The sequence below is a fragment of the Dermacentor variabilis genome, chromosome 8 (genome assembly GCF_050947875.1).
Source record: "Dermacentor variabilis isolate Ectoservices chromosome 8, ASM5094787v1, whole genome shotgun sequence".
Lineage (NCBI taxonomy): Eukaryota > Metazoa > Arthropoda > Arachnida > Ixodida > Ixodidae > Dermacentor > Dermacentor variabilis.
This window is the reverse complement of record NC_134575.1, coordinates 158263015-158285231: the sequence shown is the minus strand read 5'-3', so window position 1 is coordinate 158285231 and position 22217 is coordinate 158263015. Positions and strand designations below refer to the sequence as shown.

General features: G+C 47.5%; 1 protein-coding gene across 1 annotated transcript in view; it reads right to left on the bottom strand.

Annotated features, from left to right (window-relative positions):
* LOC142591611 (uncharacterized) overlaps window positions 1-22217 on the bottom strand; it is a 72313-nt gene that overhangs the window by 48744 nt on the left and 1352 nt on the right. The window contains exons 4-5 of the mRNA XM_075703913.1: window positions 21027-21149; window positions 19760-19966 (exon numbers count right to left, since the gene is read on the bottom strand). Coding sequence (XP_075560028.1) covers window positions 19760-19966; window positions 21027-21149 — 330 coding nt within the window. The remainder of the gene's footprint in view (window positions 1-19759; window positions 19967-21026; window positions 21150-22217) is intronic.

Below are 22217 nucleotides of genomic sequence, written 5' to 3'. Positions count from 1 at the left end.
ACTTGAGGTCCATCGACGCGTACCTAGCGTCGGGGAAGAGCAGTAACAGAACGAGGAAGAACAGTAAACTGAATGTTGAAACTCGGCTGCTCAAACATCCACATTGGAAACGCCCAACGGGTATAACGAGCTCCGCTCATTCCACGAAAACTAGTGCTCTAGTCCCAACAAAGCATAACCTTGCGTTCCGGAAGTATTTTAAACAGCAGATTCCTGACGTAAACTGTTGCTCCTGTGCAGACGACCCCAAGTTTCAAGTTGGTCTACCCCTAATATAGGTTTCTCCATGCATTTCTACGGAGCCCTATGTATCTCTATGGGTATTCTATCAAAACAACTTCATCATTTTGTTTGAGAAGTTCATTATTGGTTATAAAGCTACCAATCATCTATATTGTAACAATTAAATGTCGTAATTTCACAAATTACACATTTTTGTGCAGGTACACGGTATTATACTTTTCGCGCGAGACAGATTTTGCTGGGGTACTCGACAAAGAATGCTTGAGCATTAAAAACCTAGGTCATGGCATCTGTGAGAATGTCAGTAGCAGCAGATGCGTCGTAGTCAGCTAGCAAATGTGGAGACGTTAGCAAGCGGACGAAAGCGGCGAAGGCGCCGGCCAGCGCAGGGCCCCATGAGAAAGATTTTTGAGCGCAGCTGGCACCCGTTTCTGCGGCGAGTGTCGTCGGCGTCGGTGGTGTAACCGAGCAAACGAGCACAGCGAAAAATGAAACACGCCAGCCGTGAACGGCGCAGACCAATGACAGCGGCCGCTTCAGCGACGTGCACGCGGAAAACTGGTATCACTTGGCCCCACCCGACCGCTCGATGCGTACTCGTATCTGATCTCACCCGGACCACTCGTTTCTTGCTATCGTCTGTTCGCGTCAACTCTCGCTCGCGTTTGTTTGGTTTGCTTAGTTTTGTCTCGTCTACGCTTGCTTCGATTGCCATTGTTTGCGATTGTTTCGTAATCTGATTGTAGGCGGAAAAAGAATTGTGTAGTACTTTCTGGAAGCCACGCGGCGCCATCGATTACTCTTGAACCATTGACGAGTCGTGTATAAAAGCCAACGAGTTTGACCCGTAGATCAGATTTTGGATGATTGCTGAATTGCCTCAATATATCGCGAAAATAAAACACGTATAGAGCTGCGCTCAAATTTCGCATTAGGGCTACTGTAATCGTCAATGATTCTTTTTTTGAATAAGTCAGTTAGAGGAAGGGTGGAAGGCGTCGGCAAAGTTCTTGATGAAGCGACGGAAATAGGAGAATAGTCCAACAAAACTTCCGACATCTGTTGTGGATGGCAGTATAGGAAAGTTTCGGGCGGTGCCATTCTTGCCAGGGTTGGTTTGGACTTTTGCTGCACTGACAAGGCAGCGGAGAACAGTGACCTGGTGACGCCCAAAGTGGCAGTTGGACGAGTTGACTTGCAGGCCGGCACGCCGGAAAACAACAAGGATAGCGGACAGATGCGTTAGATGACTCGACAATGTCGGAAAAAAAACTGTCACATCGTCTAAATAACTTAGATATATGGCCCATTTATTGCTGCAAAGCCGAAAGTCCATCAATCGCTCTAACGCCGCCGGGCATTACAAAGGCCGAAAGACATAACCATGGATTTATAAAGCCCGTGCGGTGTTAGGAAATCGGTCTTTTCGTGACCCACGTCACCTCTAGAGATCTGCCATTACCTAGAGCGACGGTCTGTGGGCGAGAGTCACTTAACACCACGCACACAGTCAAAGGCGCCTTCAATACCTGGCAATACCTGGCCCTTGCATGTGATCTTATTCAGGTACCGGTAATCGACGCAATCGTGGCAGCTGCCATCTTTATGAACAAGAACAACTAGGGAAGCCCACGGATTAGACTAATGATCCGTGACGCCTTTAGTCAGTATTTGTTCACCTCATTCCGTACAAATTGGCCTTTGGCATGTGCAACGCGGTACGGACGTCGGCGTATAAGATTGGCGTCTGCGGTATAGACAGGTTGTCCCAACTGTCATGCACCAATATTTAAAAATGTGCAAATGCCACGTAGCTGCAAAGAACCAAGGTAATGTTGTTTGCCGTCGCTTGCAGGTACTCAGATTATCTGTTGCATTCCGCCTAAGTAGATAATAAGTCTTAGCTATACATCTCCTCAAGTACCAAAATAGGGAGATAGTTGCAGGACTGCACACAGATATTACCACAGCTTTTTGTCTAATAAACCGCATAATTCTGCTACATAAACTGGAATCCCACGGTGCCCGGGCCAAAGAACGAGACATATATGAAGTCCTACCTCTCACAGTGAACAGCGTAAGTGTATTTTGAAAATTCACTGCCTTCCATGCAAGCAATTAGTGCAGGAGTCCCTCAGGGAAGCATTTTGAGGCCACTTTTGTATTTAACTTATGGAAATTATATTGTGCATTGTGGAGCTGAGAGGAAATTTGTGTCTTACGCTGATGAGACTTGTGTTGATATGTAGGAAGACAGAAAGTGATATCGAAGACAAAGCTGGTAGAACACTACATGCTTTAAAAACATACACGAAAGCAAATAGTCTGAAGATTTTCTGTAAAATGACAAAGATGTTATTATACTCTCCAATGCCAAGGTAATATCCAGGGCCCCTAGTGTATTCCTATGTCATCATCTAGTAGAGATAGTAGATCGTGTTAAAATCCTTGGCGCCATATTTTCTAAGCAATAGGCTTAGAATGAACATGTTTATTGCATGACGCAGTAGTTCTGTGGAAACCCGCAAGGTAGAGATACGTAATTATTAAAGGGAAAGCCAGACATCCACCCATTCGTAGGAATTGCTACAGAGGAAACACATACGGGTTCCTCGAAAGAAAAGCCTCACAGTTGAAGAAAAATTCGTCCTGGTCCGAGAAGATTGGGTGGATGTCTGATTTTCCCCTTTATGTTTGTTGCATGAGATCAAAAATGCCTTCAGCAGTCAGCGTTACGCTACGCCTGCGCGCTATTCTTCCTGTTAAAGTAAGGCTACCAGTTTACAACTCTTCCATTCTCTCTCTCACACAATACTGTGGCACGCTGAGGAAGATGTTTTAATCCTGGTTGGAAGAAGACGATGCTGTGGACTTCGCGCTGTCTACCATGTTGTCAGCTGCTACAATTATGGTAAATATCTTGTAAATATACGCCTGACTGTTTTTGTCCCCATAACATTTTTGGTTGAGGTTGCGAGATCATTATCAATGCGGATTTACGCATCGTGCGCTCCTTGGCCGAATCTACAATGCCAACTCAAGACGAGGATGCTTCGGGCCCGTCGGCACCCACGCCTACCGTCATTCAAGCACAACCCCGCGACCCAGCAACCTTTTCCGGCACCGACGACACTAATGTTGAAGACTGGCTTCAACTATATGAGCGGGTGAGCGCCAGCAACCAGTGGGACCAGACCATCACGCTCGCTAATGAAATATTTTATCTCGCGGGCACGGCGCGCGCTTGGTTTCAGACCCGCGAGGAGGAACATACCATCTGTGACATTTATTTATTTATTTATTCATTTATTACATACTGCCAGCCTGGATGTCAGGCTTTAGGCAGGAGTGGGGTACATAACAATACAGCATATAGGGATACAATGTACATTTGGTCGAGCAAGTACGGCATTAGAATAACCCACATAAGCTATCCAAAGCGGAGTACAGACAATATGTCACGACAATGGGAAGTATCGTTAGCTATTGCGGAATGCACTTAAGAAAGAAGACACCGTCGAACACTCAACCACATCGGCAGGTAGGTTATTCCATGAGCGAGTTGTGATCGGGAAAAATGAGGCTTTGAACACATTTGTTCTGCACAAGAACTCGGTCACCTTCTTTGAAAGGAAAGAACGGGTTTGTCGCTGGGTAATTGAATGAAAATATGCATTTTTCTTTATTCCAAGTTGGTTATGGTTAATTAAGTAGCACATTTTTAGTTTTTCCTGGTGTCGTTTTATCTGTAGGGTCTCTGAATTGGCTGTTTGCAAAAGGGCTGACGGGGATTTTTTCCAACTATAACAATTATATATGAACCTGACGCATTTTCGTTCAACATATTCAAGTTTGTAAACAGCGTAATTTGTAAACAGAAGCTCGAAGATTTGTTTGGCAAGCTTGTTGGACGTCAGCGCGCCGCCCCAAAAGACCTCACTTCGCATGTCCAGACGTGCACTGAATCCTACCTCACGTACATCGAGGACGTGCTCGCTCTGTGCCGCAAAGCGGATCCGAAGGTGTCCGAACCTGATAAGGTTGCACATGTCATTAAGCGCATAGCAGATGATGCCTTCCACCTCCTTGTGTTCAAGAATTCTTCCACTCTGCAACCCATTATTACCGAATGCCGGTGGTTTGAAGAAGCCAAGAGTCGCCGCATTGCCCAGCCATTTCCCCGCCTTCCCAACACGGCTGCTACGTCCACCTGGGAAGACCTCCGCAGTCTGCCCACGCCCAATCGCTCTGATGACATCATGACGTCATCCGACGTAAAATAGAAGCCTCATGTCCTGTCACGACCCCAACCCGTGACCTCGACAATTGCCAGGCGACTGTCTCTTGGATCCAGTCCGTCGTGCGCCAAGTATTGGCCAACGTTGGCTTGACCAACGTCTGCTCAGTTAATCGACCTGACTACACTCCGTCCAGCACTGTCATACGCACCCGCAGCCTGACTGCCCCAACGCGGTATCGCAACCCGGCCGAATGGCGTACTCGAGACGACAGGCCTATATGCTTCACTTGTGGCCGTATCGGCCATATTTCACGTCACTGCTGGTCTTCGTGCAATTCGACCCCTGGTCCTACCACCCATCCCACGGCCCTCATGCTGCTCCTCGGTTCCCCCGCAAACTCAGCCAGTAAATTCTGGCGGCACTTCTCTGCCTACCTACTCTAGCCGCTCTCCTTCGCCCCGTCGCCGCTTCTCCCGATCGCCCCATCTCACCGATCACTCTCCCCTAGCTCCTACCGGCGCACCCTTCCGGAAAACTGTCGGGTGCAGCACCTGGAGGTGATGGTGCGAAACCCACCCGACGCAAAAATCCTCTTCTGACCTTGCCCACACATCGGAACCTTATTAAAGCGAACGTGGATGGTGTACCTATTACGGCTCTGATTGACACTGACGCGCACGGATCAGGGATGAATGCTCAGCTTGGGGATCGTCTCAAGAATGTCCTTACTCCTGCTCCTTGGCCTGTGGTCCAAGACGCCGACGGTAGAAGACCAGTCGTTATTGGCACGTGTCCGGCTCGCGTAAGTGTCGCCGGACACCATACTTCTGTTTTATTTTATGTTCTAGAGCACTGGGGGGGGGGGGGTAGGCTCACGACCTTATCCTGGGCCTTGACTTTCTGTGTACACATTCCGCTTTGATAGACTGTTCTGCTGGTGTTGAGCAACTCGCTGTACCTGCTGCTATTGACCCTCCCGATAGCGCTCCGGTACGGCTATTTTCCACAGAGCATATCACCTCTCTCACCGTTCCGTTACCTACATAGTTGTCCCCCCGTTGCACCTGTACCCGACGGTGACTACATTGTATCCTCTAATACGGATGTCCTGCTCTCACATAAGGTAGCTTTTCCTCATACCGCCATTACCATTTCTGACAACACGTCCTGCCTGTAAACTGCAGTGCTCTTCGCGGTATTATGGATATCACGTGTTTGACCAAGTTACGCCTTTCTTCAAAAAAAAAAGAGATCAATTGCTGGTGGGCCTTACTGTTTCCGAACACGTGAACTCTTTTTTTTAATACGAAATCTTACCAGTCTCTGCTTTATACAGTTACGGACCTTTAGTGACTATCAAATTTGCGTCAAGTGATATAAATACATTGGTCATCTCGCTGAACTTCCAAAAAACACCCATATTCCTCGGACTAGGCATATAGAAATGTGGTTACTTCCAACACCCAGTGCATATTACACTTTAACATCTCTCTCTCGTACTATGCCAGTGTTATAAGTTAAACCAAGCATCGTTTGAAACTTTTGCACATTTAAATATTGTTATTGAACCATTCTTTCTAAAAAAGTTTATTGTGAACATACCACATGCATTTCATAATTCTATTTTCTCTTTCTTTACCGTAGCCCGGTCCTATTTTCTTTTGCACTGCAATGAATGGCGCTGTTTCGAGTCTAGTCTGTCGAATGTTTGTTCTTGTTAAAATTTATTTTTTGTTTTTGGTCTGCTGCATTGCCAAGCTAAGAAGGGGCTGTACCTCTGTCAAGTTTGCGAGCTTTTAGAGCTGTCTCGTTATTTATTTCAGAGAAAATAAAAGACTCATTGATTGATTGATTGATTGATTGATTGAAATATTATAGTTTGATTAGAAGTGTCAATGAGACAATTTGAGAGCAACATGAAAACTCCCGATACAGCTTTCTGCTGCTCAATAGGTACTACATAAAAGTCAAAGAAGCCCGTGAAAACACGCAAAGTGCCTCGAGCGGCTACTCGCACGTCAGTTTTCCCACTCGATGGCAGGAAAAGAAGATTTCTCGATCATCTGCGGTTCACCAATCGGCAGGGTTTCGATAGCCTGTAGGTTACCGCTGCCTAGGCGAAAGCAGCGGTACCCATCAGAGAGTCGTGAAGTTGCAATGGAGTAAATGGACTGAGCTCCGAGATTTTGGAGTTCTTCACGGATTTTAATCTTGAACAAATTATACCGCGGACAAGCTGTTGGGATCACTGACGCATCGGGAAAGGGTGGCAGGTGACATTGCTTCAATTTCGTGCCGAATAATACGCATCACGTCTTCAGAATTCGATGGTAGCTGCAGTCTGCTGTCCACGCATGAGGAGGTCGAAGATGTGTTGGGAAAGTGGGCTAACGACCTTTATATGTGGCGGATCTTTGCCTGCTCAAAGCGTTGGCACTCCTTCATAATATCACCGACTGTCGCACAATTCTTACGCAATAGCAGATTGTAAGCATCATTAGCGATACTCATCGGAAGAAGTCCGACCTTGTCCTTTTCGGGCAAGGCACTGTTAGTCTTCTGGCGCGGAGCAAGCAGGTCCTGCATGTAAGCCACGTATGATTCCGCGGAGATTTGCGCACGACTCGCTAGGTCCTTCTTAGCGGCCTTCTTCCCTCCGAATGAATTGCCAAACAAATCCTTCAGCTTCATTTTGCACCTTTCGCCGTCAGTAAGCTTGCCTTTGTGATTGTCAAACTGCTCGCTCGCCGTGCCTTGCAAGTAGAACATCAGGTTGGCCAATATTACGGTTGCATCCCGTCTGTTGTGGGTACACACCCGCTCAAACATGGGGTACAGTCTTGCACGTCGACGTTATCCATGCGGAAGAACGTTCCTGAATCTTTCGGATACGCTAGGACAAAAGTAGGGGTTCTCGCTGCTGGCACAGACACCGTTTCCTGGGTCATTATGTTATACCGAGGTGACGACCCTAGTCTCTTGTGGCTACCGAGGACCAAAATGCCATGGCGCGGAATTAGAGAGTTCCAGGTGCATCCTTTGTAGCAGTTGCTACGAAAGGGTGGATGTCGGATTTCCCCTTTATCAATTACTTCTCTCCACCTTGCGGGTTTCCGGAGAACTACTACGTCAAAATCTTGCCTTTGCTTCGTGTTGTTGACAAATTTGACTTCGCTCTGCCAAATGCTAGCCGCCTGGTTAGCTGAGATGGTAGAGCGACTGCCCCGGAAAGGCGGTGGTCCCGGGCTCGAATCCCGGACCAGGACGAATTTTTCTTCAACTCTGAGGCTTTTCTTTCGAGGAACCCGTGTGGGTTTCCTTTGTAGCAGTTGCTACGAACGGGTGGATGTCTGATTTTCCCTTTATCAATTACTTCTCTCCAACTTGCGGGTTTCCGCAGAACAACTACGTCAAGGTATATACAAGTTGCAGCAACACTGCGTCCACAAGATGGGTGTCCCTAACAGTCGCACGCACTTGTCACCAAACTCGTTTTTTTTAATCACAGTATTCCTCACTTCACCGTGATAATATTAACCTTATCGTTGTCATAAATAGCATTACAAAACTGGTACAGCGGAACGTGGAAGTGAAGAAACAAGCCGAGCCGGCCAGAAGGAAGAACAGAGCGCTCCTCCTTCTGGCCATCTCGGCTTGTTTCTTCCTTCCCATCCTGGTGTTAGCATGGCGGCGCCAGTTTATCTATGTTTCCATCCATGTTGCGCTGTACCAGATTTAGAATGGCACGTTAACCCAGGTGACCCAAATTTCCGGAGTCCCCCTCTACGGCGTGCCTCATAATCAGATAGTGGTTCTTGCACGTAATACTCCATATTTTTTTTTTAGTTTTAGAATGCAGTATCACCTCGCCCAATCCACAACCCTAGTGAATTGTCATAAATAGCAAAGGCACACCCTAGTTTAGAAGGGAATGATGTTTTATAAGTAAGTATTTTGAGGCAGATGCTGAAGATAAGTTACAGCATAGGTAGCCTAGTAAGCGTTTGCAGGACTTAGGTAAATTATAATTATGATGGGTCCATGATAAATCGCTGAATATACACTTACCTATCAATTCAAATGTCTCACATTATGTTTAGGTACAGTTGTTAAGGCATTGGGAAAGTGCCACATAATTAGGACAGCGATGAAACGACTCGCGAGAACACTCACTGATGTTGAGATATATGCACCATTTGCTGCATCATGCGTCCATTTGGAGGACGTCTTCCTTAAGAGCTGCGCAGTTTCTTACTTGTCGGTGCAAAACGCAATAATCCACAAAAAGACGTGTCCGATGATAAGTGGAAGGTCGGTAATATAAATGTCCAGAGAGGCCTAAGGACAGAGCGTTGTGGCACCACAGATAGGATTCAGGAGATCCTGTTAGAGGAAACACATTGAAGGCGATCTGTTAAAAATTAATGGATCCAATAAACAATGTCTGGAAGAAAATTTAGGTGTGAGAATTCATGCGAGAGAAGAATATGTGACACTTTATCGAAAGCTTTTCCAACTCAAAAAAGAGTGTCAGAAGAGCTGTTGCGATCGAGGTGAGAACGAAAATCATGCCAGAACAGAGCAAGTTGAGCGTCGCAAAAATGTGCATTCCTAAATCAGTGCTAGTTAGGATTAAAGAAACTGACAAATAACAAAATGTGGCAATGCGGGAATTTATAATGTGCTCCATGAGTTTCGGAAAAACACTGGTGATGGAAATTTAACTGTATTTGCTAGGATTCGTAAGACCACCTTTTTAAAGATGTGAATTTTTTTACCCACTTTCCAGCCCCTTGTGACTGATCTAGCTGTGAGACCCTTAAAATATTAGCGTTAGAAAAAGGCTGCTGGTTCTCTTAGTGCTTTCTAATACTTTGGAGTTGGGAATAATGTTTTCCATGGAATAATAAGTAGAAGGTGGCTTTACGGGAACAAATTTAGACTAGCTGTTAATACAAGCAGGACATGAAGTACTGTTTAAAGCATCAGCGACCTCACTTTCGGGGACTGTCACGTATCGGCCAGAACTGTCGGCCAGAACTGCCACCGGGAAAAACAGTGTTGCACCATTGGCTACTAATGCATAGCCAGAAACGTTTCAGGTTAATAGGCAACAAAGAGGAGAATGTCGTTGATAAAAAGCCGTGGTTCGCCTCTGCAACCTGCATGTCATATTTCTTGATTTCAAGATGATATTTCTCCCACCTAAGTTCATATTGAGAAAACGTTCCAGAACAAAAAAGATGTTTGTTTTCCTGTTGTTTAGACGTTCTATTGTGCTGTTAAACAATTATAATTCTTTCCTTTTAATAATTGTTATGATAGGAACAAACCCTTTAACTAGACACAAGAACTCAGATCTACACAGAAGCCAGTCAGCCTCAAGTGAACAATGATAGCAGACAGCCGTGAAATTATCGTAAAATGTTTATAAATCTGCGGACATGCTCTTATATTCGCATCTCTCATAACACGAGTACTTTCCTAAATTTTTCTTTGATTGGACAGATGCATAAAAAATAGCGTCCAGTATCCAATGGTCACTGAGGCTATTCGTGATACGCTATAGTGCAAACGTTTCAGGTCATGAAGTTAGCAATAAATTCAGCATATAAAGAAGAATTGTCAGTAGTGCGGGTAGGATTGCTGAGAACTTGGTATGATCCAAAGTTGAGACGCGTGCTGACGAAATCGCTGGCCATGTTATTTTTTGTTATCACGGAAGCTAGATTAGACGAATCAATTGACGGGAAGTAAAAACCGCCTAGGATTACGAGAGGCACGTTGGGATATGAAGTAGCTATTTTGTATGAGGCGTCGTGGAAGGGTGGCAGAAATGAAGTGTCGGCGAAAGGTGGGCGATGCCAAGAAGGATTGGCGGGAAGCATGCGGTACAGTATAGCCATACAATTTCACGAGGTGATGATATGATTACCGGGATGCAGCGTGGTTCACCTATCGTGGAGATAAACACGCCATCACCACCACCAATTTCACCGACTTGATCTTTGCGAAACATGTCGAACTGTGAAGTTCGCCTGTTTGGCGACCCGTCACTTTTGAATTTGAGCATGTTTGTTGGTCTCCCGGCGTATTCTTGGGCTCCTTCTGCACTTCGAGACGCCACCCCTGCACTATTGGACCACTGCAAGGTGAGAAATTTTGTTTGACAGTATGCGACACAATTCAGGCAAATTTAGGTTTACGGCACAAAACCGATGCTAGTGACCCAGTTCGAGAAAAGCAGCTCGACCATCCTGGGGTAGGTAATTTTACTTAATGACTCGCACTGGGAGATACTTGCCACGCTTTCTATGACCCCAACATTATTATAATTTATTTCGGTAGTTTCTGCGCACGCTAGCTGCACCCGGCTGTGTGACGCAGTTTCGCGTGTACCTAATCTTACCGGGAAAAGTTTTGGCGCTTGCTCTGAACCACAAGATTATTATAACTATTTTTTCTATTTGGGGTACTGTTCATGCACAGTGGCAGCTCCCGGCGTTGTAACGCAGTTGAGCTGCTCGGCCATGTGATGCTTTTTGTGTCGCGTGTACTGAATCTTACTGGGACAAGTTCTGGCGCTTTTTCTGACCCAGATAATTATTGTTACTAATTTCTTTGCTCTTTCGGCATACTTTTGAGGTATGCTCGCAGCGCCTGGGGTTGTGATGCAGTTCGCAAGAAAGCAAGCTAGCCGTGGTGACAGTTTGGCATGTACACAATCTTAGTGAGACAAGTTTGTGACGCTTTCTGTGGCTCCGCAACATGTACCTTCTTTTAGTGCTTTCGCTTGTCGAAGACGCGACGAGTGATTGCCAAGAGTGACAACACTTGAGTGTGTTGCTTGCGCTGGCAGAAGGCGCAAAAGATCACGCCGAGGAGTTCAAAAACCAAGAGCTCGTAAATTCTGTCTTCTGAACGAATGCAAACAGGCTTTGCACCCACGCATTTCTCTTGAGTTCGAGTAGAAGGCATTATGCGAGCGTCTAACGTGGTCGGGTGGAGAGCCTGTGTTGTGACCACCTCTGTGTATGTATATCGTACTCTCGCGTCGGCTGAGGCCAAATTGTTTCAGAGACACGCAGTCTCCCGTATATTTGTGCCCTTAAAGTGCAGGATGTAATACCGGGGAATCGAAATCTGGAATGCTTGACAATAATATGTGTACTTCATAATATATAGTGCAGCTCGGAATTAGTCGGGTATTTCTGACGCCATGTGTGTAAAAGCGAATAGCTTCTTTTTGTTTTCTAATGTCGCTCATTCACCCCTGTCGCACTTTTCTACTTCTTTTCTAAGCGCAGTATTTTTATAACGTGTAAATACCAAAATGACACATGTCTGCGATTTACATTTTTCAGCTGATGCCGTCCGGTGGACCTTCGTACGGGAACTACTGCTGCTTACTTGGCGCTACAACGTTAGATGAACGCACAGAAAGCCTGGAACGAGCATTTATATAGAGCGAAATAAACGTTTACTCATTTCCAAGGCGTTTTGCGTCTGCTTTATGAAATTGCACGTGGCACAGATTCCATGGAGGCTTTTAAAGATCGTTCGCAATCATTTTGATTAAATAAACCATTCCTCAATGAGACCGCGCCCGACTGAGCAGCAGAATAAAAAAACATAAACAATAAAAAGCGCTGATCAGGGCAGCCGGCCTAGCGCGTGCCAGCTATAGCGTTCAAAACGAGCGCGCCCAGAACCAAAACCTAGAGCAATTAATCCCATCCGCTTGGTGCTCTACAGGGAATTCGGCTGCTCGGCTGTATGGCCATAGAGTGTCCGCTCTTGTTGAATGTCTTTCTATATGTTGAAACCACAGGCCGCATGAAGGTCCCTTTCTCACTGCTGCTGCACAATAGTTGATAGTTGACGTGCCGCCACGACCACTGAACGCGGAGGAGGGGGAGGCGCTGGGGTGGCAGTATATGTTTTCTTGACGGAAATGATGACGCAGTAGCAGATGCGGAACAGGAACCCATGCCAAGATACCATGGCGGAAGGAAGGTCACGGATGGTGGTTGACAGGGCTTGACCGTCTCTTCTGCGCGCACCGCGGGCGCAGTGGCGTGATCCAGAGAAAGCCAGTGCACGAAGAACGGGGGAGCATATCAAGAGGCCACAATTTGAAGCACAGAAATAGAATCAGCAGCGCTTCCGAGGACAAAATGCTTGAATACACTCCCAAAATCTTTTTAGAGCGCAGCTCTTTAACGCCCGTTCCTGCGTCGAGTATTGGCGTGCCTTCGCGTTCTTCCTCGGTGCAACAGAGCGAACGAGCACAGAAGAAAGATGAAAGCAAAGGCGCAGCGCAACGGTAGATGAAAGAAGAGCGCGAGGAGGAAAGTGGAGTAGGAGACTTCGGGAAAACCATGAGGCAGGATATCGAGGAGAAGCATAGGTGAAATTCCCTGCGCATGCGCTGAGCTCCTGGTGGCCCCGGCACCCGACGCGGCGTGGGCGATCTCGTCTGCGCTTCCGAGGGGCAGGGCGGCGTGAAGTGAGGAGGGCTACTCTCCTCCGCGGCGTCAGTTGCTGAGGTCAATCCTGTGTGTCAGCGTGGTGTGACATGTGTCTCGCTCCTGCAAGGGGCGAAGGCCAGCGGCTACGAGTAGGGCTCGATGTGACGCTTCATTGGATGTGGCCGCTTCTGACACTGGTGGCACAATTTCCACGTGACGAAGGACCGCTCTCGTCGTTGGCTGAACGAAAACGGAAGAAAGCGCTGTGCCGCGCAAGAAGGGCTGTGCGGCGACGATGCCTAGGTTATGGCGCCCGATTATCGCGCGTCGTGTGTATGCAAACCAAGCGTGATGCTTACTGCATTCTCTTCCTAATATAAATGCATATAATCATTGTACAAAATATTAACACGGAAAATAAAAACCCGTATAGAGCTGCACTCAAATTTCGCTTTAGGCAGTATCGTAATCGTCGGCGAATTTTTGTAGTTCCCTTCATTTGATCAAATACGAGAAAGAAGTTATTGAGAATAGTTGATGGGCAAGTCCCCCTTCCTAATTAATATTGCTATTTGGTATACTGAATTATTCAAACTGAAAGTTCATGTCGTTGTCTTTTCAGACTTTGCAAAATAATAGTAGCAGAAACGCCCTATGGGCAAACTAAGCTTACAGAATGACCGTTTCTCGATACACATTTTGTTACTGCTAAGCATGCTGCTTCTGCATGGCTGCAGGACACACTGATTTGCGTGTGCGCAATAAACATTCACTAAGGCATTCAGTTATCTCCCGTGGTACGCTCCTGGGACGAAAGGAGTCTGTTTTATTGTACCCAATATAATTTTCGAAGGTCTGCCAAGCAGAAGTCAGCTATGCAGCACCTATAACAAATGACTGTTCTGAGTGCAACCACAGCTGACCATTATCGCAGTGGTTACCGCCATAACGGTTCTGAACTTCTTTCTACAGCTGCAGGAAAGAAAGCAAGGAAGTCTGCCGTGACTCTGAGTACACTTTTCCCGAGGGTAAGTGAGCGTACTGTTTACAGGATGTTGAACTTTATTTGTTGTACTGACTACAAGTAATCTATAGGAACCTTGTACAGAGCGCTTTCTAGCACATCGTTTCCATTCGAAATTCCTGTCTCGTTCCTTTTAAATGCCACAAAGACATTGTGTAAGTGCAATAAACCAAAAATATACCGTTAGGTGACGATTACGTGAAATGGTTAAGTAAGCGCTGTGCACCTCCTGCAACGCGCTTTGCAATGTGGATATTACATGCTTGCCCCCCAGCAACTGATTTGAAATGTGGGCTCCGTCCACGCAACCCACTAGGTCCACGCGGCTTGCCGATTGAGCTCACCATTTTGCATCACGCCTCCTGCAGCATCGATGCTGTTTACACTTGCTATTTATTTATTTATTGTACCGTCAAGGTCGTATGTGTTACAGAAGGGAGTGGAACAAAATGCAGAACATGGACAGACGACAGGTTAAAATAAAAAAAAAACTGAGAGTGCCGATTAACATATTTTAGCTGGAAAAGGCCCATCTCTTTCTGCATGAAGGAGACAATAAATTACGTGCTAATCCAGGGACAAAAGGCATCGAAAGATTCGCTTAAGTTGCAGAATTCTGCTATTGAACACGTATGTTTATTCCACTTAGTATATGCGACAGTGTTTGTCACTTCATTGCGTGATTGCGCAGCGAAGAGAGCCGAGAACGAGCGCACCAGTAGTGGAGGCACAGGCGAAGCTCGCATAAAAAGCTTCACTTTAAACAAACGCTGCCGTTTCAACCGAAGCCCTAGTCATTGCGCTACGTTGGGCTTATTAGTGGTTCAGTAATATAGTGTAGCGCTAGGAAGACAAGACAAACAGGCGTAGGCGCACACAACTCTGACTTTCTACAATGTTAACGGTGGAAATTATAGCGGCGCTCGAAAACAGTGCAGGCGCCCCCGCCATTGTCCAGCTGTCTCGCTTGAGAGCGGCTTGGAGGACCCCTAGAGAGGCTCGGTTGCTGCAACAACGACGAGGCGAAGTCGCTCTCACGCTCCTCTTAATGGGTGGTGCAACGGAACCAGGCCAATGTTATCCGCTGCTGGCACGAACCACGGCCGCGCTTGAGCGCAGAAAATGTTGCAGTTTAGCCGTGCATGAGCATTGTAGGCAGAAACACTAGTGTTCCTGCTGAGGAGCTGCTTTTAGAGCACCCCTATTAGGCGCCCGTTCCAGCGTTGAGCGTAGGCGTGCCTCGGCGTCCTGCCCCGTCGTAAGCGAGCTAACGAGCACAGCGAAAGATGAAAGCGAACGCGGACCGCAGCCTGAAATGAAATAAGAGAGCATACGGAGGCAAGTGGTAGAGGAGGCTACAGGGAGAACATGAGGCGGAAATTAGAGGAGCAGTGCATGCCGAAAGGTTGACGAGGTAAGCAGAGTACCGAACGAGACTACGAGATGGCGCCATAGCATTTGTAATCTCAGTGTATGCGAAGACGAGAATTGTTTAGTACTTTCTGGAAGCCACGCAGGCACCAGCGATTACACTGGAGACTTCGACGATTCATGAGTAAAAGCTGACGTGCTTCACCTGCAGATCACAATGGATGGTTTGCAAAAATACTGTTGCGCATGCGCCACCACGGCTGTCACGAGCGCCATGGTTAGGTGCGATAAGCAGACGAACATCCAAAGCAGCCTAGCGTGCCTTGAGACGCCGGTTCGTGATGGTTTTGATCGCGGCATTTTCGTGAAAAGGCCAGCTGGTTGTTTTGCGTATTGTGCACAAATTGCTTCACTAGCAAACAGAGCACGAGTTTATTTTGGTTTCCGTCCGAGAAGTGCTATTCGGCGAGGAAAGCAGCGTAGATAAGCGACAGCCGGAGATTCCATAACAGCACACAACTTGCTCGCTACTCGCTGAACCGGTTTTAATCGCGCTAGTTACGGCTGCTGAATTGTCATATGCCAGCGCCGCAAGGTTATTTCGGCCTGCAAGCTTCGGGACACCCTTGCTCTCGGCAGCATTTTGCCGGAATCTGGAAAACTCAAGATGGACGAGGACGCACAGCGCTTGTGAAAGAGCAGCGGTGTCACTCAGTTGTCGCTGACATGTAATTATGATAAATATTATAATGCGATGTCGAACGCGCGCCTCATAGGAAAATGAGCGCCAAGTACTACGCCACTGAAGTGATCGAAACACACCATCCGAGGGCAGTTGGTGGCGCCGACGGGCAGCGCGGACCGACCACCGTGTGGCGGAGTTCGCCTAGTTTGCTTTTTCCTGCCGACGATGTACAGATATCTAAATGTATTTTTCTTGTAGCCTCGTAATATTTATGCATGCGTTAAAGAGTTCGCAAGAAAAAACAACTGGGAATTCAATGCCTAGGAGAAGCTTTTTCGTAACCGGCAGCACCCACGGCCAGCAAGCAAGGCCTACCGTCTTCATCGGTGGCAGTTAGTGCACACAGTCGAGAGAACGGCACACCGCTTGAAACTTTCCCGTATTTGTCGTGCGCGAAAAGCCCCATCGTAATAAGACGAACAACTCCGTGAAACTTTGCTGTGGTGCAGATGCGCCATATTAGTGCGGTAAACTCGCCTAAGCGGAGCATCACGCTCGGCGCCCCGACATTGTCTACGACGCCGATCGCTCGAGTCCCTAGGCCTAGCTCCCGGTTGTCGAAGCAGTAGCTGACGGCGCTTACAATGAAAACGCCGCGAGTCATAACGCGTTTATTTTCGTGAGCATTTTAGCCTCTTGACAATTACGTCGCGGTTAAATGAACATTGAATTGGTTCTCTCTGTACTATGTCCGCAGCAAAGACCAAATCAGACGAGCCGCCTTGCACGGTGGTCGCGGCGCACGGCTAATCTGCGAAACCAAGTGTGGACACTCAGCGACACATGTGCAGTGTATTTCAACAACGTGCACTCCGCTTTTTGTTGAAGGAGTGCTTGCCGCTCGCATCAGTCCCGTGCTGGCATTAGCAGCCTCTGACTAAATAATAATTTTAGCGTCATCTGCTTGCTTCAATGCCGAGGCTCCATGTGCTTGGCGAATAGTGGCTATAATAGAAAGCAGATATTGCCACATGCGATGAACTTGAATGGTACGCTTCGGGAAGTCGGAGGTCCATGACATGAACAAAAACTAGAACTGAGATATGGCGTCTTTAATTATTTTGCCGCAGTGAACAGACACGGCTGTCGCGGCAGAGGAGAGGCAGAAGCAGAAAAACGAAACTCGCTTTATAACCACATACTATCGCACGCAGAGGGCTACAGCTTTGTCTTTTGTGCGCCAGATGGCGCCAACTATTTTGCAAACCGTTCATTTCCACGATCGGCCACCCTGCTCGCCGCTGTCGTTTCGCCTGAGTGTTACATGTGTTGTTGAGCACCAGTTCACCCAATAAAGAGCTAAATTTGTAAATAAAAGATTATAACTGTGCGTTCTTCACAGTAACTACCACGTGGCAATACAATCATTATAATAAATTATGTCAGCCAGTTCTGTCTGAACAATGAGCGACGCAACCTGTGGAAGTGCATCGCCGGCCGCAGCACTGTGTGTACATACATGTCTGTTTCAAATTTTTAAAGCGAAGCTTTCGTTTCCTCTTCCTTCGACTTTCCCACTGCTGCGGCTGCTGTTGCTGCTGTGGACTGCTTGGGCTTAAGATTTTCTTGCGCTTAGTGTTGCACTCCAGATTTTGAGTGAAGGACAGGACGTGGACGTAAGTAGCGTTACGTACCTCCACGTCTAGTCCTCCAATTAAAATCATCAGTGTAACTCTAAACGCAATATAATCATGAACGTCCACCAGCTAGCCCCCTTCATCGCTTTACTAACTGCTTGGGCTCTTGTGCCTGCTGCTGTCGCGCACACGGCGTTGGGGCGTGATTCAGGGCGTGTATATACACGACAGGTGCAAGTCACAGAGGAAAGGCGACAGGAGAAACTCGCTTTCACCCCACCGCATCGAATGGGCACAATGCCCATTGGAGCTCCCAGACCGTCGCTACTCGGCCGCTTCACAGCTGTAAATATCCGTGGCTCCCCTTAGAAGCATTGCAGAAACTGCAGTGCTTTTCTTTCTACTAACGTGCGAGGCCAGAGGGGACGCAGGTAAAACTGTAGAGAGGAGAAGGGGAGGGAGGACAAGAAGCAGTTCCCATACAAGAGAGGGAGGTAGGTGACGTGAGTAGGCAGGGAAGCCCAACTACTACACGAGAGCAGTTGCAGGGAAACAGGTTAAGCTTAAGTTGAAGGCATGGTACAGTACGTTGCTGCTATTTCTGAAAAATAAACGCCATGCAATTATGTCAAGTTGGAAACTTACGTACGGCGTGTAGAATCAAAGAAACATTACTTAATGCCCACCGCAGGGTCCAGGAGACACTACGGGAGCGGTTGACCGTCAAATCAACACTTCCGTGCGCGCCGTGTTAACTTTGCGGCTATGGCATTACTAGAGGTCGTGAATTTGATCCCAATCGTGGTAGCCGCCTTGGGACGGGGGGTGAAATAGAAAACGCACGTGCACTTAGATCTCGGACTCGTTAAAGAACATCACGCTGTCAAAATTATTCTGGAGTCCACCACTACAGCGTGCCCCATATTCGAATTCAAGTGTACTACTTCTGCCATAATGCGATGTGCCATGTGCGACAATGACAACGTTCAACCCTCTCAGAGGTTACGAAATATAGCGCGCACCTCCTCAAGCAAACACCTCTCGCTCTCTGTTCTGTGTGCTACGCAGAGAAACAGCAGTGGTGCACGCTAGGTAACGTTTTACATCAACTCACCAGTCTCGTGTTAGCCTTAACGTTTAAGAAATTAAGTTTTAGCCGTCAACATCACTCCGAATTATCGTGAATCAAAGCATCCAACACGGAAATCTGCGCTTACATCTATTCGCACAGTGCGTGTGATTTGCATAATTCTTTTTACTTCAGTACATCGCCAAATGAAAACGCGGATACAGCGGCGCTCGAATTTTGCATCATCTAGTATCGCAATTGTCAGTCAGTTTTCTTTCTTTTTAAGGTAATTGTGAGATAATTTATTTAATCTCAAATAATGAAGAAGAGTAAACAGAAGGACACCGACCACTGAAAGAATACTTGAAAAAAAGTTTCGGCTCCGCTGATGAGAGCCTTGTTCACAATAAAATCAAGGACGTGCGATACAATGTTTATATGGCTTTAAAACATGACGTAAGCAGCGCGTGTAGATGGGAGGGGGACGGTTCCGTCATTCCGGTTGAGGGTGCTGTCATTTGGAATAGGAGGGATTCCAAGTGGTGTCTTGAAGTCAAAGTTCTTTTCTAATATCTTGGCTGTTACATAGTTACGACACACGTGCCGTGTCTTACTGTATACGACAGCACGCCGTTCGAAGGTTGGAGCATGAATCTTTATTGCTTCCGTCTCGGAGCGTATATGTACGAAACAGAAAGGGGCAAAGGGAGAACAACGGAAGGATATCAAACGATAAACGCACGTGCCGTCAGCGCTTGCAAGGCAGTCTGATTGCCTTGCAACTTTACAACATCTCTTCTCCCTTAATATTGAAGTCGATGTACTGGTTTTCTCTGACGTGTAGAGCGCCGCAAGGCTTGGGGTGATCTGACGGGTTCAGCGTTGCTCCATGCGAGTTCCCGCTGAAGTTCATGCTCAGGTTCTGTTATGCCCCCTTGTTCGGCTGGCGTTCTCGGCGACAGTGGGTAGTCGAGCGGAGTACCTGTCGATTCTTGTTTTGACGCCTCTTGGTGTTTACCAAGCGGTGGCGTCGCATCTTCCCGGTTCCGCACCTGGTCAACATGTCGTCCTACTGATCCGGCTGGTGTTCGAATGGTCACCATCGGAGAGCCTGTTGTAGAATCTGCAATTTCTGGAGTCCATTCCTCACCCGTTCCGAAGTTGCGGGCGTACACGGTAGCTTCAGGCAATGGCAGTGACCACTCGTCTGCTTCGTTCGCTGGCCCTGCGTGTACAGGAGGGAAACATGTATCTGAACGGGATCGAATTTATTTTGTATCCGAAGAGCAGCTCTGATGGTGATTTTCCAGAGTGGTTAGGTGTCCTCCTGTAATTGAAAAGCAGCCTGTTTATATTATCTTCCAATCGCCCCTCACCAATCTTCTTGAGGCCGTCCGTCCTTAATTGTCCTGACAGCCCTTTCTACTAGTTTGTTCGACTGAGGGTGATATACAGCTGTGCGCAGATGCGTCATGTTGTTCCTCTTGGTAAAAGTAGCGAACTCGTCAGCGGTAAACTGCGTTCCATTATCGGATGCGATGGTTCGTGGCACGCCAAATCTGCATAAGATACCGCGCTGGCAGTTGACTGTGCGTGAGGCGTTTGCTTCTCGGAGTGGCACAACTTCAATCCACTTGCTGTATGCATCCACGAACACCAGTATCATGTTCTCTGCTATAGGTCCCGCAAAATCGATATGCACCCTTGCCCATTTTTCAAAAGTAGCGGGCCAGCTTTTGGCGTTGCTGTAGCTGGCATGGGCAGGTTTTGAACACAACTCTGACATGACGCTGTCACTGGATCAATTTCGCGAACTAACCCTGCCTCGCCGATATATACGCAATTGCTTGAGCGTCGAGGAAGACTCGCCTCTTTCAAGTCGCCGCCTAGACGATCTAGCCACCGCCTTCATAGCGGATGATCCTTGGTGCGTCTCATGCAAAAGGTATAATAAGCGACGTCGCGCCTCCATCGGAACGAATACTCGCTGGCCCCAGTATAACAACCCGTGGGCCAAAGAAAGCTCCAATTTCTTGTCAAAAAAGGTGCAGCACTCGTGTTCAAGCCTTTTGCACAGGGCAGCCAGCAGCTCTTAGTGAATCGCATAACTTGACTGAGAGCAGGGTCACCAGCAGTCAACTGCCTTAGCGCCTCAACTGACACAGTTCCCTCATCGAACACAGTCAAGGCCAGCAGATAGTCTGGTGGGCGCGCTTCTGGTGGCTTCGGCTCAGACGTCCGTTGTGGCAGTCTACTAAGGGCGTCAGCGTTAAGCAGTTGTTTACCAGGAGAGTATTGAAGCTGATAGCGGAATCCGCCTAAGTACAGCGCCCAGCGCTGTATTCTGGCGGCTGCCAGTGCTGGAGTTGGTCGATCCGCCTTCAGCAGGCCCACGAGCGGCTGGTGGTCGGTGACCAATACGAATTCTCGGCGTACGAGATAATCACGGAATTGGGACACTCCAAACACAAGAGCAAGGGCTTCCCTCTCAAGCTGGGAATAATTTTTCTGAGCCCTTGTTAGTGTTCTAGAACGGAACCCGACATGTTTGTTTATCTTGCCGAATGTATGGAAAAGCACGGCACCTATTCCGTCCTGTGAAGCATCACATTCTAGCTTGAGGGGTCTCTCGGGATCATAGTGAGCCAGCACAGCCGCTTCCTGAAGGCATATTTTTGCTTCACGAAAAGCTGCTTCTTGCGCATGTCCCCAGAACCAACGTGTGCTGTTCTCCAGTAACTTCTACAGCGGTGCAAGTACGGAAGACATGTTGGCACGAACTTCGAATAAAGTGTAAGCATGCCCAGAAACGACCTCAACTGCTGACCATTTTCTGGGTTGGGGGGCTCGCGCGATTGCTTCAACATGCTTCTCTATTAGATCCAGACCTTTACTTTAAATTTTATGACCCAGATACGTCACTGCCTCTTGGCGAAAGCTGCATTTCTCAAGTCTGAGCCTCCATGTTCACGAAAACGCTGCACTACTTGTCGTAACCTGTCGGGGCTACCAATTTTTCTGATACCAAAATGTCGTCAAGGTAAGCCTGAACACCTGTCAGGCCCTGCAGAACTGTTTCTATTTTCCGCTCCAAGATGTCAGGCGCGGAAGCTATGCCGAATGGCAGTAGGTTGTAGGAAAACAACCCATGGTGTGTATTGATTACGCACATCTTCATTGAGTCCTCATCGAGGGGAACTTGGTAATACGGGTCTCTTAAATACAGCGTGCTGAAGCAGTCCCCACCGTTCCGGCATGCGAAAATGTCATCAATAGCTGGCAACGGGTACTGCTCCAGTTCACAGACGGGATTCAAGGTCACCTTCAAATCAACGAAGATTCTAACCGCGCCGTTCTTCTTCATTACGGGCACAATGGGAGTAGCCCACTCGGCGTGCGCGACAGGTGACAGTACTCCAAGCGTTACAAGCCTATCAATCTCTTTCGAAACTTTGTCGCGTAAAGTAAATGGAAGG